This window comes from Pygocentrus nattereri, chromosome 24 (genome assembly GCF_015220715.1).
Source record: "Pygocentrus nattereri isolate fPygNat1 chromosome 24, fPygNat1.pri, whole genome shotgun sequence".
Classification (NCBI taxonomy): domain Eukaryota; kingdom Metazoa; phylum Chordata; class Actinopteri; order Characiformes; family Serrasalmidae; genus Pygocentrus; species Pygocentrus nattereri.
The window spans coordinates 11,349,312-11,366,547 of record NC_051234.1 but is presented as its reverse complement, the minus strand read 5'-3'; the positions used below and the strand labels follow the sequence as shown (position 1 = coordinate 11,366,547).

At 40.6% G+C, this 17,236-nt stretch overlaps 1 protein-coding gene across 2 annotated transcripts; it reads left to right on the top strand.

Moving 5' to 3' along the window:
- Positions 1–1,185: 1,185 nt before the first annotated feature.
- Positions 1,186–12,673, top strand: alkbh8 (alkB homolog 8, tRNA methyltransferase). 2 transcript variants are annotated; one of them, XM_037533873.1, is made up of 11 exons: positions 1,186–1,375; positions 2,230–2,464; positions 3,746–3,877; positions 4,176–4,271; positions 5,241–5,345; positions 6,534–6,604; positions 7,224–7,330; positions 7,657–7,808; positions 8,468–8,643; positions 9,414–9,563; positions 11,688–12,673. In XM_037533873.1, the coding sequence occupies exons 1-11, from the start codon at positions 1,241–1,243 to the stop codon at positions 12,210–12,212; spliced, it is 1,884 nt and encodes a 627-aa protein (XP_037389770.1). In that variant the 5' UTR covers positions 1,186–1,240; the 3' UTR covers positions 12,213–12,673. The 2 variants fall into 2 exon arrangements, with proteins under 2 accessions (XP_037389770.1, XP_017569945.2); XM_017714456.2 differs by having other exon boundaries at positions 8,387–8,643.
- Positions 12,674–17,236: the final 4,563 nt, after the last annotated feature.

The following is a 17,236-nucleotide window of genomic DNA, read 5'->3' as shown; positions in this document are numbered from 1 at the left end:
ATAAAAATGATGGCCATGACTTGGTAAGGCATGGGAATGAGATCATGCCATATTAAGCTGAGGTCAAGGCTTAATTATCATTCCCATGCCTTACTATGGTCATGCATTAGGATCTCCATGCCTTACTAAGTCATGGCCACAACATAATTATCTCATTCCCATGCCTTACTAAGTCATGCATTATTTTTATTTACATGGGATGTCACTAGCAGGGTTCCATAGAAAACTACAAAGCCCTAAGTAAAAATGTGTGGCCAAGACTTAGTAAGGTGTGGGAACAAGATAATTAGGTTGTGGCCATGACTTCATTAAGTGTGGGAACAAGATCCTAGTGCGTGGCCATAACTTAGTAAGGCATGGGAATGAAATAATTAAGCCTTGACCACAGCTTAATAAGGCATGATCTCAGTCATGGCCACACATTATTTTTACTTAAGGCTTCATAGTTTTCATAGTTTTCTAAGTCTTAGTAAGGAATGCGAACGAGATAATTAAGTCATGACCATGACTTGGTAAAGTGTGGGAACAAGATCCTAATGCATGGCCATGACTTTGTAAGCTGTGATCTCGTTCCCATGCCTTACTAAGTCATGGCCATGCATTAGGATCTCGTTCCCATGCGTATACAGGATGTCATCAGGACGGCTCTGTAAATTCCTACACCTTAATAAGTCATGGCTATGCATTAGGATCTCCATGCCTTACTAAGTTGTGGCTACAACTTAATTATATAATTTCCACTGCTTACTACTAATTATTTCTATTTACACGGGATGTCACCAGCAGGGCTCTGTAGAAAACTATGAAGCCCTAAGTAAAAACAATGTGTGGCCAAGACTTAGTAAAGTGTGGGAATGAGATAATTAAGTCATGGATACGAATCAGTAAGCTGGGTGAACGAGATCATGCCTTACTAAGTTGTGGCCACATATTAGCACTTCATTCCCACATCTTACTAAGTCATGGCCATGACTTATTTATTTTATTCCCATGCCTTACTGAGTCGTGGCCACGCTTTAGGATCTGGTACCTTTATTAACCCGTGGCCACACATTATTTTTATTTATATGGGATGTCACCAGCAGGGTTTTTAGGGCCCCGAGGAAACATACGGGGCAAAACACACAGAGACCTTCAGGGCTTTCATTAAAGTAGCGTTAATCAACGTGATGGCGCGCTGTGGCGGAACTGATGTGGCAGCTCTTGTTGCATAGGGGACTCAGTAAGAAGGTGCGCCGCGATGGAGGCACCAGTGGAGAACGTGAGGAGAGAGAAAAAGAGTAAAAAAGAGCTGAAAGTTGAGCGGAGAGAGAGAAAAACACAGCAAACTCTTCTCAGACACGCAGGACTCAGCACCACACAGAAGCCCAGTCAGGTATCGGAGCCGCTTACTCTGCCGTTACCGTACAAACACTACAGTTACCGTACAGACTGAAGACTGACAGCCGAAGGGGAATTCCACCCATTTTTCAAAAGTTACACATAAGTACACGGTTAAGATGTAAACAGAGACATTCAGAGCGGCTTGATGTGAAACTCTCTGTTCTAGAGAAATTTACCAAGTCTAGGGTTCACAGTGGTGGTGATAGGAACCAGACGCCCACCTCTAAAAGCTCCTCACAGAAAGTTCCTACATGAAATGGTTATGAATTCACTGCCTGATGACTGAGACACTGTTTTATGATAGTTTGGAGAATTAAACTCCATTCATAGTGGAGGGATACAAGCAGGGCGCTGTGAGGCAAAATAGTCCCCAAAGAAAACATTGTTTCAGATTTTCCACTATTTTCCATCATCAACATTCCTTATAAACTCCAAAGACTTGCGTAGGTCCACTGGTGGTTATGATAGTAAATAAAATGTCTATGTTTGTGTTGCTGTCATGGTGACCCCTGGTTCCTATCACCACCACTGTAAAGACATCTGAACCATTTCACACCAAACCACTCAGAATCTCTCTGTTTACAGCTCAAACACAATCATGTAGGAATTTTGAAAGATTTGTGTAATTCGTCTTTAAACATTAGGAATGGGAATAGCTAGACTCCACTTTATTCTATTGTAATCTTTAAAGATTAGTGACATGCTGAGCTTATTGTACGTCCCTTGCCAAAGCTAAAACAATTATAAATTACTTTGAAATATATACACACACTAATGATGACTGCTGTTGAAGTGTGAGATTTGGTGGAATCCAGCCATTAATCATGTGTGTTTGTGTATCTGCAGAACCTGGTAGTGTCTAACGGAGGTTTAGGGAATGGAGTGAGCAGAGAGCTGCTGCTGGAGGTCCTTAAGGAAGGGGGCGCTGTAAAGTCTCTCCTCATGCCTCCTAATAAACCGTACGCTTACGTCACATACGCATCAGTGGAGGACGGTCAGAGCGCCCACCGGCTGCTGAACGGGCGAGTGCTGAGGAGTCAGGGTCAGGAGGTCACGCTGTACATCAGCTACGTTGAAAAAGGTAAACATAAAAAAAGCAACCTTTATAGCTCATTTTAGGGACATTTAATTATACTGTGTTTTTGTGGGTCAGACTGGTGAAGGGAATAAAGACTGAATTGGTGATTAAAAGCTGGTGAAGTAGTTTTCTGATTCTATGCACCAGAGATTTGTTAATTTTAAGTTAATCTTTTTATGTAGGGTTTCTTTCTGTATTGATTTTTTTGTGTTTATTTTATGATTTTTATTGTTTCAACTTTATTTTTATTTCCGTTTTCAATTTTGGTTTAAAACTCTTGTCCTCTTACCTATTATTCTTCTTAAAAAATCCTTTTCATTTTAATCCATTTTGTGCCCTTCACTGTTTTACATGCACGGTCTTACTCTTTTATTTAATTTTATACAATGGGTAGTTCTGGCCACGCAAGCTGATTGGTTAAGAAGCATTCTAACTATGCTGTTATTTCACCATAACATCACAGGTTTTTCACAAACACTGTATCACTCCACTGAGACGCCGTTGCTAAGTAACAACTTTGACTGCTGTAGGAGACGTTCAAGCTATTTGAACGTTTGTACTTGCTACTTTGCCACAAACAGAGAATGGACACTTTTAACACTTTGCACATTTGACTGACAGCCAATTTGGTCAGACTCTGAAGATGAGACTACACTGAATTCCCAAACTGTCATCACCACTGAGCAGCTTTTCAGTTGGTAGCTGTGACAGAAGATCAGCTAAACAACCCGGAATCAGCCAGAAATGAACCCGATACCATTCGCCAAACTAAATGGGCTGCAAGATGCTTTACAGACTGGCTGGAACAAAACAACATTGACATTTTTTGCCAGATCAATATTAAAACTGAGCTGAACTTGATATTGCGTCAGTTCTATGACTCTGAAGATCAGACTGCATGTTTGGTGAGTGGTATTGCATTAATTTCTGGCTGATTCCAGGTTGTTTAGCTGTTCAGCTGTTCAAGCTGTTCAGCGGTGATGATAGTTTGGGAATTTAGGGTAAGGACCTGGAGAATGAACTGCCGGCCGTGCAACTTCTTACTTTATTTAGCTGTTGTATAAAATCAATAGAACATTCGGAGTGTGTTATCGCTGTAACATCACGGCTGCGATGATCTACGGCAGCCGAATCACAGAGGTGATGTTATTCCTGGCTCCTCAGCACACAACCCCACAAAGATGTTTACTGCTTAAACATCTCACTCTTTCTCTGTCTACCCCCCATGGATATTCTCTCTATCACACATTATTCTCTCTCTCTTTCTCTCTCTCCCTCCCTCAGTGGACAGTGAGGTCAGTGGTGTTTCTCCTCTTCCTTCTGGTCTCTCTGTGTTGGAGGAGTTTATATCTGTGGAAGAAGAGGCTTTGCTGCTGCAGGCTGTTGACTGGACATCCCACACTGAGGAGCTCACAGGTCTGATAAGAGTGATTATAGACATAAATGCTCTGTAGTTCATTAGTTTCTGAGATGTAGTGGTTTTTATAAAGTGCTGTGTGGCCTTTTGCCTTTAAAGTGATTGTACTGTATATTATATTATTTTATAGTCTACTGTACAGCAAGAAGTATTTTAAACTTCAAATAAAATCATATTTATTATTATTTGGTATGTCTGTTCACTGAAATGTGTAGCTTTATGTTAACTGGTGTCCGTTGTGTGTTATCAGCCACAGCGATAGATTTAATCTGTTTCTGAATCTTGTTTTCATTTCAGTGCAGAAAGAACTGAAAAACAGGAGAGTGAAGCATTATGGGTACGAGTTTCGGTATGATAACAACAATGTGGACAAAGACAAACCTTTACCTGGAGGTAAGACAGCGGACTCGTTTCCGCTCACGTGTTCCGTTTGCACTGGCGCTAATGAAATGAACTCAATTATATTAACACAGAAATCTGAGCTTTGTAATAATCTGATTTGTTAATGCTGTTTTTTTTTATTGCAGTAAATCATAAAAAAAAACATTTTAGCCCTACCCACTTACACTGAACTTCTAAGGAGTCTGGACTGCTTTTTTGTGTATATCTACACTGATCAGGCATAACATTATGACCACCTCCTTATTTCTACGCTCATTGTTCATTTTATCAGCTCCACTTACTGTATAGCTGCACTTTGTAGTTCTACAGTTACAGACTGCAGTCCATCTGTTTCTCTGATACTTTGTTAGCCCCCTTTTACCCTGTTCTTCAGTGTTCAGGACCCCCATCAGTGTTACTGCAGTGCTGAGAATGATACACCACCCAGATAATACTTGCTCTGTGAGGGTCCATAGGGGTCCTGACCACTGAAGAACAGGGTAAAAGGGGGCCTAAGAAAGTATGTAGAGAAACAGATGGACTACAGTCTGTAACTGTCATCGTTCACATCACGTAAGGGCTTCTAAAAGTTTCAGCATCCCCTTTTACAGCCTTTCAAGTTGCATTAACAGTGCAGCAGTACCTTAAACTACACAATTAAAGATGGTTCTTCAAGGGTTCTTTAATAAAGAAAACGGTTCTTTATAGAACCAGGAACATCCAAAGACACTGTTGCTAACTAAAGTGTTCTTTGAATCTTGAAAACGTTCTTCAGATTGGTGGAAAATTGCTGTAGATGGTTCTATGTAGCACCCAAAAGGGTTCTTCTATTTTTAAAAGCCTGACATGATAACTGTAGATGAACCCTTTTTGGTGTTATATAGAACCATTTTCTTTACTAGAGAACCCTTGTAGAACCATCTTTTTTAAGTGTGTACCTTTGCCATTTATAATAATATCTTCTCCTGCTGCTGTGTGCAGGTTTGCCACCAGAGTGTGGTGCTGTGCTGCAGAAGTGTCTCTCTGAAGGACATATCAGCGTTCTTCCTGACCAGCTAACGGTCAACCAATACCAGAGTGGACAGGGTGAGCCACTACTGAGCTGTCACTGTGGGTTATTTATACAGTCCTCAACTGCTGATTGTTTGGATTATTAATAAAAAGTATTAAAAAAAAGTAAATAAACAACTAAATGATTAATATGTATGTACTCATTCAGAGAGGTCTGGTGGTCTTTATGTAGTTGTCGTCCACCAGATAATTCAAACACTGCAAAGTGAATCTCAATGTTTGTAATCAGAGATTGTTGCTTAATACAAAATGCACTGAAGCTGTTTGGGGCTGTATTGTCAAATAAAAAGCCAGCAAAGATGTAGAATTTTGTCCTTTTTAGACTTAACTGATTAAACATAAAACAAACAGTAGTGTGCAATAGTCTTAGGCACCTAAACAAAAAAACATTTATTTGAGGAATCCATTTTTTGCCCCAAAAAACCCCACATCATTAGAATGATTGTAAATAAATTGGTTCAAATCGAAGATTCTTCTGGACTCTTTCAGCCACAGCATGAATTTATTAAATTCCATCAGCAGCACCTGATTTAGTTTTGATTAGAAAAACCAGGTATTGCATAATAACTAAAAAAAATTACTAATACTGGGCTTCCTTGAGGTGTGTGTATTGGCACACATACAATTGTATTACTTGTATTACTGTATTGTATTACTGTTATGTGTATATATTTTAATATTTATGTTTTTCTTTCTGAACAAATAAATGCTACAACAGATAAACATCTTCTGCACAGTTCTGTATAGACATGCATTTATGAGCTCCTGCTGGTATGGGTTTCCTCCCTTTCAGCAATGCGAAAAACAAACAAAAAAAACAAAACAAACACCACTTGATTGCTTATGGCTCTGAATTGTGTACATTTCACTAAATGAACATTACAATACTAAACTTCTATGTGTGGAGTCACAGTTAAATTTCTCTCCATAGTGAATCATTTCACGTCAAAGCATTCTGAATGACTTTGTTCACATCTCAACCACTGAAATATGTGGATTTTGAAAAACTGTGGCATTCCCCTTTAAACAGAACTAAAAAAAAACAATGCGAGCCTTTAAAAAAAAAAAAACTCCAAAAAAAGTCCGAAATGCATTAATGGAAATGGTTCAGTCAGGGAGTCTTTAAACAGACTCAATAAAATATGTATATAAAAAGTGGTTAAATAAAAACACTAAGTGATTGTTGTTTATTATTTGTTTTAGGAATCCCGCCACATGTGGACACTCACTCGCCGTTTGAGGACACCATCCTCTCACTCAGTCTGGGTGCAAAGGTCTACCAGACATTAGATTTAATGCTGTAAAACAAATAAACTTAACGGATTCCACTTAACTGTCTTAAACTTGCCTTTCAGTAAAAATGATGTTACTAATAATCACTCAGGGGCATTTTGAGTAGAATTAGAATTTGTTTTTTGAAGTTTGTAAAACTACAGTGGAACTTAGGACATGCAGCATCTGTCAGTAAACCAACAAGGCAGAAATTGGCTTCTTCCAGTTTTCTGTGCCACCTTAAACCTTCTGGTACTTGGGCAACAGAGTGTAGCAGCTGCACCATTTAAGGTGGAATGGAAAATTGGTAGAAGAAGCTGGCAATAAAGAAATTATTCTTACAGATTGATTTTACTCACTAATATACTGAGTAAACTAGAAGTAGATTACTTTGAATATTAGAAGTAAAAGTACAAATCACTCAAAACTGTACTTGACTATAAAGATATTTGTGGATGTATCTTGATGTAAGTGTTGTGATGAGGGCAGTGTTTATTTACAGAAGATAAAAGATGTATAAACTCGATTAAATATGTTATTACTTACAGGTAGCTAATCTCTAAAGGTAAGCTATAATGTAAAATACAGTATTAAAATGAATTACATTCGCTCTCTGTTTAGACTGTAATGGATTTCCGTCACCCAGACGGGCGCTCGGTTGCTGTGGTGTTGCCGAGGCGGAGCCTCCTGGTGATGAAGGGAGAGAGCCGCTACCTCTGGACTCATGGGTGAGTAACATGGAATTATAGCCTAGAACATATATGTGTTCAAGAAGCAGTCCAGGCTGAAACACTCCTTAGAACTTCAGTGTGAGTGAGTGGGGCTAAAAAAAATCTAACTGCACTGTTTTTGTGACACCACAGAAATAATTAAAATAGGCTATTTTTGCAGCTTAGATTCCATACATTTGTTTACATACTACAGCAAATTCATGTATTTCAGCAAATGAAAGAAATTCTTTTTCCATGATATTGGCCCTTCAGTAGGTAGTTTGTCCTGCTGTACTACAGTAACTAGAATGATCATTACAATGATGTGTGTTTGTGTGTGTCAGTATAACGCCTCGGAAGTTTGATGTGGTTCCTGCTTCAGATGCTGAGGGGTCAGGAGTTGTGACTTCTGACCCCAGCAACCTGACCCTGAGCCGCCGCGGGATGAGGACTTCGTTTACCTTCCGCAAAATCCGTCACGCACCCTGCAACTGCGGTAAAACATACACACGCACGCACAAATTTTTAAAAAGCTTTAATATTTTAAAAAAGCATATTTGAACAAAGAGCTCATTTACAACATGCAATATTTTATATATACAAGGACGTTAAGTGATCCCCTTAACCGGAAGAAGTATTTGAGATTATCCACTATCATTGTGTCGTCTCTATATATCGCAGTTGTTGCAACAAAACCTTGCATCTCCAAAATGTTTTCAGAAGAAGGAAAAACATTCTTAATTTTCAATTGAAGTCAATAGGACTAGATTTTTTTCCACGCTCTTTTGGAGCATTTCTGTTGGTCTGTTCATCATGAAATTAAGGCACACTGTAAAGATGTAAATGACATTTTCGATTTCTGTAAAGAAGTACAAAACAACCCAAATGGAAATACAAGGTTTTGTTCCAACAGTAACGATAAATAAATATATCTGTTTTTTTCTTTATTCAAAAGCAGTCTACAGTAATATAGGCCACCCAGCCAAACACTCTCTTAGATGAGATGCAGTGGTCCAAATGTGTTTATATCTTCATACCACATAGTGTGTGTGTGTGTGTGTGTATGTTTGACAGTGTATCCCTCCATGTGCGACAGTCAGCGCCCACCCTCCCCTCCCTCTCTTCCGGTTGCTGATAGCGATGCGTGTCGTTTAGAGACGCAGTACGTTCACCATGTCTATGAGGAAATCTCCGCCCACTTCAGCAGCACGCGCCACGCCCCCTGGCCAAAAGTCAGAGATTTCCTGCTCTCTCTGAGGCCAGGAGACATGCTGGCAGACATCGGCTGTGGAAATGGGAAATACCTCGGCATCAACCCTCAGATTGTAACGGTAAGAACAAACACACACACACATATACATACACTCACCGGCCACTTTATTAGGTACACCTTGCTGGTAAAAGGTTGGACCCCCTTTTGCCTTCTGAACTGCCTTAACTCTTCATGGCATACTTTCAACAAGGTGTTGGAAACATTCCTCAGAGATTCTAGTTGGTTATTTGAGTTACTGTTGCCTTTCTATCATCTCGAACCAGTCTGCCCATTCTCCTCTGACCTCTCACACCAACAAGGCATTTTCATCCACACAACTGCCGCTCACTGGATATTTTCTCTTTTTCAGACCGTTCTCTGTAAACCCTAGAGATGGCTGTGTGTGAAAATCCCAGTAGATCAGCAGTTTCTGAAATACTCAGACCAGCCCGTCTGGCACCAGCAACCATGCCACCTTCAAAGTCATTTAATCACCTTTCTTCCCCATTCATGCTTGGTTTGCACTTCAGCAAGTTGTCTTGACCACCTTTACATGCCTAAATGCATTAAGTTGCGGTCATGTGATAGGCTGTGTTATTTGTGTTAACAAGCAACTGAAAGGGTATACCTAATAAAGTGGCTGGTAGTGTATATGTATGTAAAGCCTGTACAAAAGTTATGATTTATAGATTTTAAAATATAAAAAGTGCAGGAAAATACCATTTGAATGAATATGTCTGCACTGATTAGTTACCCTAGATGAGTATTTTAATTAGGAACAAATGCACTTTTTAAAGTTCACTGGTAACTGTATTGGTCTCTGTGTCGGTCTCCCTGTGTGATGCGTAGGTGGGCTGTGACCGCAGTGTGAATCTGGTAGGGATCTGTGCCGAGCGCGGGTTCCAGGCATTTGTTTCAGACGCTCTTAACATTCCACTCCGGAGCTCCAGCTTTGACGCCTGCATCTCCATCGCAGTCATCCACCACTTCTCCACAAAGGTGCTGCTTTGCTCAGACAGAAACACTACAGCTCAGAGTTTGGTGGAAAATCTGATCCACAACTTTTTCTCCTTTTCCTTCATATACTCAAAAAACCCTGTTGGTCTAATGAAAAAAAAAAAGAATTACATGAAAAGGAGCGTGTTTACATGCACTCAATAATCAGATGATAATCGAATTTCTGCAGTTATCTGATTATTCAAATGGTTGTGTAAACAGCTTATACTGATTTCTTAGATTAGAGTAAGGTCTAGAAATCCCATTAAGAGACTGGATTTTAGCTCAGTAATCAGATTTCTCAGTGCTGTAAACTCTTACTCTAATTTAATTCAGGTTTCTCAGTCTGAGCATATGTGAAAACAGACGGTGGTACCGGAAATAAGTGAGCAGTGTTGCCGCGACCCACAGCAAAACACTTTTGGAGCGACTACATTCTTTATGAAATTAAGGATTTAAATATGTTTCGTCTTCTATATGATGTATGTTCATATTTTCAGGTAAAGTGGCGCAATGTTTTTAAAAAAAGCCACAGCATGAAGTTTTTATGTGACATTTTTATAAGTTTTATGTGACATTTCCCTCACGTCCTCTTCTGTGAGTTTTTTGGCTGGTTGTAAAACAGAAATCTGATTACTGTCTGACTCATGTAGATCTGGAGATTCCCGTTATCTGATTCCCTAAGAGCACGAAAACACATTAAACCCGTTACTGACACAATCTGATTTTCTGAAGTGATCAGATTATTAAGAGCATGTAAAATAAATAACAGTAATGATGAGTATGAGAGGCACTTAGTGTGATTAAATGATGAGAGGGACTGTCAAAAATAGTCAGTTCATGGACAAATGTCCATGTTCATAGTTTCTGCTGTGTATTTATGTTTATGAAGTGAGCACTGAGAATGAACAGTCTTGTCAGTGAAGCAGTTTAACTACAGCTGTTTGTGTATAAAATTAAAATACAAAGCACGAATATAAAATGATATGGGTTATTAATGTTTATTGGAATTTTTAGCCCCTTATCAGCCTCAGAATCGTATCAGTTGGGCTGAAATGTATGAGCGTTAATTTGGCTCTTCTTAATATTTCCATTTTATCACTTGGCCACATGATGGCGCTGAATTGCGTCCCACAGAACCTGCTTACAGGCAAGTGTGTTGAGCTTAAATGCCTTTGGAAGTAAGCCTACACTCTTAAAACAGATGGTTCTTCACAGGTTCCTTAGTAAAAAAAAATATGGTTCTATATAAAACCATGAACACTCAAAGAACCTTTTGCATGATTCAAGGGTTGTTTGCATCATTCTTTGCAAATGGTTCTTCAAATTGATGGAGAATGTGCTGTAGATGGTTCTGTTTAGAGTCTTTTTGAAAATGATTCTATTTAGCACCCAAAAGTGTTCTTCTATTGTTAAGGTTCTATATGTAACTGTCTACAGCACATTCTCCATCAATCTGAGGAGCAGTTTCATAATGGAAAGAACCCTTTAGTCAAGCAAATGGTTTTAAGTGTTCATGGTTCTACACAGAGCCATATTCTTTACTAAAGAACCCTTGAAGAACGTCTTTTTAAAGAGTGTACCTAGGCTGTATGATAAAAAGGGGAATAGTATTTTCCCTCATAATTCAGTGTTTGAGATTCAGAGTGGTTTGGTGTGAAATGGTTCAGATGTCTTTACAGTGGTGGTGATATGAACCAGGGGTCGCCATGACTACAACACAAATATAGACATTTTATTTACTATCAAAACCATCAGTGAACCTACACGAGTCTTCAGAGTTTATGTGGAATGTTGATGATGGAAAACAGTGGAAAATCTGAAAAGTTTTCTTTGGGGGCTATTTTGCCTCACAGCGCCCTGTTTCCCTCCACCATGAATGGAGTTTAAGTTCTCAAAACTATCATAAAACAGTGTCTCAGTCATCAGGCAGTGAATTCATAACCATTTCATGTAGGAACTTTCTGTGAGGAGCTTTTAGAGGTGGATGTCTGGTTCCTATCACCACCACTGTAAACAATTCTGACTCGGCAAGTTTCACACCAAACATCTTAAACACTTCGTCATTTCATTAGTCGATCAGTTTGATGGAGAACGTGTGAATGAGAGAGTGGTTTGTATTTTTAGGAGCGAAGACTGGCGGCTGTTGAAGAGCTAGTACGGCTGCTAAAGGTCGGGGGTCGAGCGCTGATCTACGTTTGGGCCAAAGAGCAGGAGTACAACAAACAGAAATCCAAATACCTGAAGACTAACAAGAACCAGGAGAACACGGAAGAGGGCTCTGGATCAGAGGAGAGGAAACCTGTGCAGGAGAACAGAGAATGTAATGTCTCTGGTTTGGAAGAACAGCCTGCTGAGAAAGTGAGTGAAACCAAGCTGAGCGTCCACACCAACCGCACAGTGTTCGCTTCTCAGGACTTGCTGGTTCCGTGGCACCTTAAAGGTGGAAAGAATGGTGGTGTTGAAACTGCCTGTGAGAGTGAAGACAGAGCAGCAGCCACTTCCAGACAAGACAGAGTATTTCACCGCTATTACCACGTGTTCCAGCACAGGGAGCTGGAGGAGCTGTGCTGTTTAGTGAAGAACGTGAAGGTGCGGGAGAGTTATCACGATCAGGGGAACTGGTGCGTTGTGCTGGAGAAAACACAGTGACTTCCAGAAAATGCTTTTAATTGAGTAACTTAATAAAATTATTTAATTGATTCATGTTTGGTTTCATCCACAGAAAAAAATGGTAAACATCGGTATTTTGCCTGGTTTTAAGTTCAAGAGGATCTGTTGTTATTTCAGCTATATTCAAGTACACAGTGAAAGGAAACAACATTTGTCCAGGACAGAAACAACACAATATACAGCAGGCAATGCAGTGCAATAAATATCAAACAGAACACAGGCAGTACACTGTACTGAGAGCATGTGGAGGAGGACGTAGCAAACTATGACATATTTAAGCAATAGAAGATGAGAGGGAGTGCGTTTTCGTGAAAAAAACATCGTGGCTGTGATTTGGTCTTCGTAGATCATCACAACCATGATGTTATTGGCGATAACGCACAATCTCTAATGTTCTATGGCTTTTATACAACAGTTAAATAAAGTAAGAAATGAATAAACTGGGCTGTGAACGCAGTGTTTGTTTTAATGTTCGCAGTTCCTTCAGCCAAATTACAGTTCCTTAATAAGCAGCCTGTTGCTATGCCAGAGTAATGAGCACCACCCACTTGCTGCACAGTCTGCTGTAAGCCTCACCTTTTGAAGTACAGACTGAGCCTTAAAACTGACACAATATCAAGTTCAGCTCAGTTTTGTACATTTTTGCCTGATCAATATTAATGTTGTTTTGTTCCAGCCAGTCTGAAAAGCATCTTGCAGCCGATTTTGTTTGCAGAACAGTATTGGGTTCATTTCTGGCTGATTCCAGGTTGTTTAGCTGTTCTTCTGTCACAGCTGCCGACTGAAAAGCTGCTCAGTGGTGATGACAAGTTTGGGAATTTAGCGTAGTCTCATCTTCAGAGTCTGACCAAATCGGCTGTCAAATGTGATCTTAAAAGTGTCCATTTTCTGTTTGTGGCAAAGAAAGAAGTATAAACATTCAAATGGCTTGAGCGTCTCCTGCAGCTGTCAAGGTTGTTGCTTAGCAACAGTGTCTCAGTAGAGTGATACGGTGTTTGTGAAAAATCGTGGAGTTATGGTGAAATAACAGCATGGTTAGAACACTTCTCAACCAATCAGGTTGCGTGGCTGGAACTAACTGTTGTATAACAGCAGACTGTCTTAGCATATATGAGCATAGCAGTTGCTGAGGTAGCAGCTAGAGCAGCAACAGAATACAGTATTTGGCTGATATGGTACATGAGCAGCCAGAATTGTTAAATAAGTAAAATGTGCAAAAATGCATTTATTTAGATACAACTAAGTTATATCAAGTGAAGCATTTCTGTGAAATGTAATATTTATATTTTAATACAGTGTCACAGACATAATCTGGAACCACAAGAAGTGGAGAGTGAGATGGTCTCATTGTTATGTATAAGTGTGTGTGGGTCTGTGTGGGTGTCTGTCAGTTCATTCCGTGGGAGTTGAGGAATGTGATGGCTTGTGGAAAGAAACTGTTGCACAGTCTGGCTGCGAGCCTCCTTCCAGATCGAGGTGTGTGTGTATGTGTATGTATGTGTATATGTGTGTGTGTGTGTATGTATATATAGAATGTATTTATCAGTTAGCATTGATCAGTGAAGCACCAAGCTGAACTCCACTGCCTCATGGATGTAGAGCAGTGCAAATTGTGTAACATTGAAGAAAAATCACTTTAATTTTAGATGTTATTATTTTAGGATTTTTAGATGTGGCAATGCAGGCTCTATTTCTACTGTTTCAAATGATTAAATCTCAAAACACACTGAATGTTGTGATGCAAATTGTGTATCGTGAAAATGTCTTGAAGCATCCTGCTATATTTTTGCCATATCGCCCACTCCTAACCTCTCCTAATTGGGTTTAGGTGTTCCTTCCACACCCCATGCTTACAGGTGATTAAATGAAGCATAGGGCCAGTGAATGTAAACATGCTCTATTGTCTGTTGCATCACTCAAGAACTGAGCATCATGAAATGTGTCTCCATGGCTGAGCAGCTGCGCACATGCTTAAGATCGCTATCCGCAATGCCATGGGTTTGGAACGGGATGTCCAACAAGCTCTTGTAGGAATGATAGTGATGTGGCCACATACTTTTGGCCGTATGGTGTAAGTTTACCATTTTAATCTTGATTGTTGGGCCCCAGAGTGGTTTTGTATGTAAAGGTTCATATGTCTTTACAGTGGTGGTGATAGTAACCAGAGGTCGCCATGGCTACAACTATTGAAAACAATATCTCAGTCACTCATTCTTTTATCTTGTATATTTGAAATCGTGGGAAACAAACTGCAGCAAGTCTACAAAAAATCATTTAAAAAACCATGAAAAATGCCACACTTCTCTTACTGAGACATCCAGAATACTTCAAGCTATTTTCAAAAACATATTCTTTGTTTTTACCACTAGATGTCAGTATCGGATTTATGTATGGCAGTTATTTCAAGGCCAGTGATGAAGCCCAAACTTCTTCACCATAACTGCACACATGTAAGTTTTGGTCACTTTTGAATGTTGGTGGTGCTTTCACACTCGTGGCAGCATGAGACGGACTCTACAACCCACACAAGTGGCTCAGGTAGTGCAGCTCATCCAGGATGGCACATCAGTGTGAGCTGTGGCAAGAAGGTTTGCTGTGTCTGTCAAAGTAGTGTCCAGAGGCTGGAGGTGCTATCAGGAGTCGGGCCAGTACACCAGGAGACGTGGATGAGGCCGTAGGAGGGCAACAACCCAGCAGCAGGACCGCTACCTCCGCCTTTGTGCAAGGAGGAACAGGAGGAGCACTGCCAGAGCCCTGCAAAATGACCTCCAGCAGGCCACAAATGTGCATGTGTCTGTACAAACGGTTAGAAACCGACTCCATGAGGATGGTATGAGGGCCCGACGTCCACAGATGGGTGTTGTGCGCACAGCCCAACACCGTGCAGGACGCTTGGCATTTGCCAGAGAACATCAGGATTGGCAAATTTGCCTGACTGCCATTAGGTACTGAGATGAGATCCTCAGACCCCTTGTGAGACCATATGCCGGTGCGGTTGGTTTTGGGTTCCTCCTAATGCAGGACAATGCTAGACCTCATGTGGCTGGAGTGTGTCAGCAGTTCCTGCAGTTCCTGCAAGATGAAGGCATTGAAGCTATGGACTGGCCCGCCCGTTCCCCAGACCTGAATCCGCTTGAGCACATCTGGGACATCATGTCTCACTCCACCAACGCCACGTTGCACCACAGACTGTCCAGGAGTTGGCGGATGCTATAGTCCAGGTCTGGGAGGAGATCCCTCAGAAGACCATCCGCCACCTCATCAGGAGCATGCCCAGGTGATGTAGGGAGGTCATACAGGCACGTGGAGGCCACACACAATACTGAGCCTCATTTTGACTTGTTTTAAGGACATCACATCAAAGTTGGATCAGCCTGTCGTGTGTTTTTCCACTTTAATTTTGTGTGTGACTCCAAATCCAGGCCTCCATTGGTTAATAAATTTGATTTCCATTGATTTGTGTGATTTTGTTGTTGGCACATTCAACTTTGTACAGAAAGTATTCAATGAGAATATTTCATTCATTCAGATCTAGGATGTGTTATTTGAGTGTTCCCTTTATTTTTTTTTTGAGCTGTGTGTGAGACAGTCTCTGTTTAGGTGGTCTGTCTCTCTTTACCTGTAAATTAACAAAGCAGAAAGTTCTAAGAAAGATCTGCAGCAGAGCAGACAGGCAGACATCTCATATTTGTTCTTGTTTTGTCCAGCAGAGGGCGGTGCTACTGCTCGCTACTGACCACTTCTACCATTTGCTTGACTAGTTTTAGAGAACACTGCTGTGTAAAACTCCACCAGAAGGTAACCAGTGTCAAGTGAGTCCACAACATCACCACAAACATCTTTTCAGGACACAAGGTGACCCAGGGGTTAAAGCAGGGGTGGAGTTATGGGATGAATCGCTCTACCAGGTGATTGGTGGGCTCTGATTTGTACAGATAGAAAGTCTACTTCAATATAGCCACCATGAGATCCACAAATGGTGCATAATTTTTTATCCTTAAAATTTTTTTATCCTTAAATTGTCATTATGAATGACAAAATGCAGGAAACTGGACCTGCCCCCCCCCTTTTTTTAATTTCATAGATAAAAACACTGTTCAGCTGCTCACCTTTAGTGAAAGGAGGCTTACAAGTATGCAGAGAAACAAAAGGGTTACAGTCTGTAATTGTAGAACTACAAAATGAAACTGTATGGTCAGTGGAGCTGATCAAATGGACAATGAGTGTAGAAACAAGGAAGTGTCCTTAATGAACTGGCTGGTCAGTGTACACGTGTGTGTGTTTATTTATATTCATATATAATCCAAAGGGTTTAATATGATGTCGGTCCACCCTTTGTAGCTATAACAGTTTCAACTCTTCTGGGAAGGCTTTCCACAAGCTTTCAGAATGTGTTTATGGGAATTTTTGACCATTCTTTCAGAAACACATCCGTGAGATCAGGCACTGATGTTGGATGAGAAGGCCTGGCTCACAGTCTCTATTTCATCTCAAAGGTGTTCTGTCGGGTTGAGGTCAGGACTCTTTGTCAGGACTCTTTTGGCCAGTTAAGTTCTTCCACACCAAACTCACTCATCCATGTCTTTATGGACCTTGATATGTGCACTAGTGTACAGTCATGTTGGAACAGGAACACCCCCAAACTGCTTCCACAAAGTTGGGAGCATGAAATTGTCCAAAATCTCTTGGTCTGCTGAAGCATTAAGTTCCTTTCACTGGAACTTAAGTTTTCAGCACAACTCCTGAAAAACAACCCCACACCATAATCCCCCCTCCACCAAACTTTACACTTGGCACAATGCAGTCAGACAAGTACCGTCCATCGGATTGCCAGACAGAGAAGCATGATTTGTCACTCCAGAGAACACGTCTCCACTGCTTTAGAGTTCAGTGGTGGCTCTTTACATCACTGCATTCGACGCTTTGCATTGTGCTTGGTGATGTAAGCCTTGTATGCAGCTGCTTGGCCTTGGAAACTCATTCCATAAAGCTCTCTATGCACT

Coding starts and splice junctions, on each gene's coding strand:
- alkbh8 (XM_017714456.2), top strand. CDS start 1,241: ATGGAGGCACCAGTGGAGAACGTGAGGAGAGAGAAAAAGAGTAAAAAA. Junction 3,878..4,175: donor CCACACTGAGGAGCTCACAG/GTCTGATAAGAG, acceptor TTTTCATTTCAG/TGCAGAAAGAACTGAAAAAC. Junction 4,272..5,240: donor AGACAAACCTTTACCTGGAG/GTAAGACAGCGG, acceptor TGCTGTGTGCAG/GTTTGCCACCAGAGTGTGGT.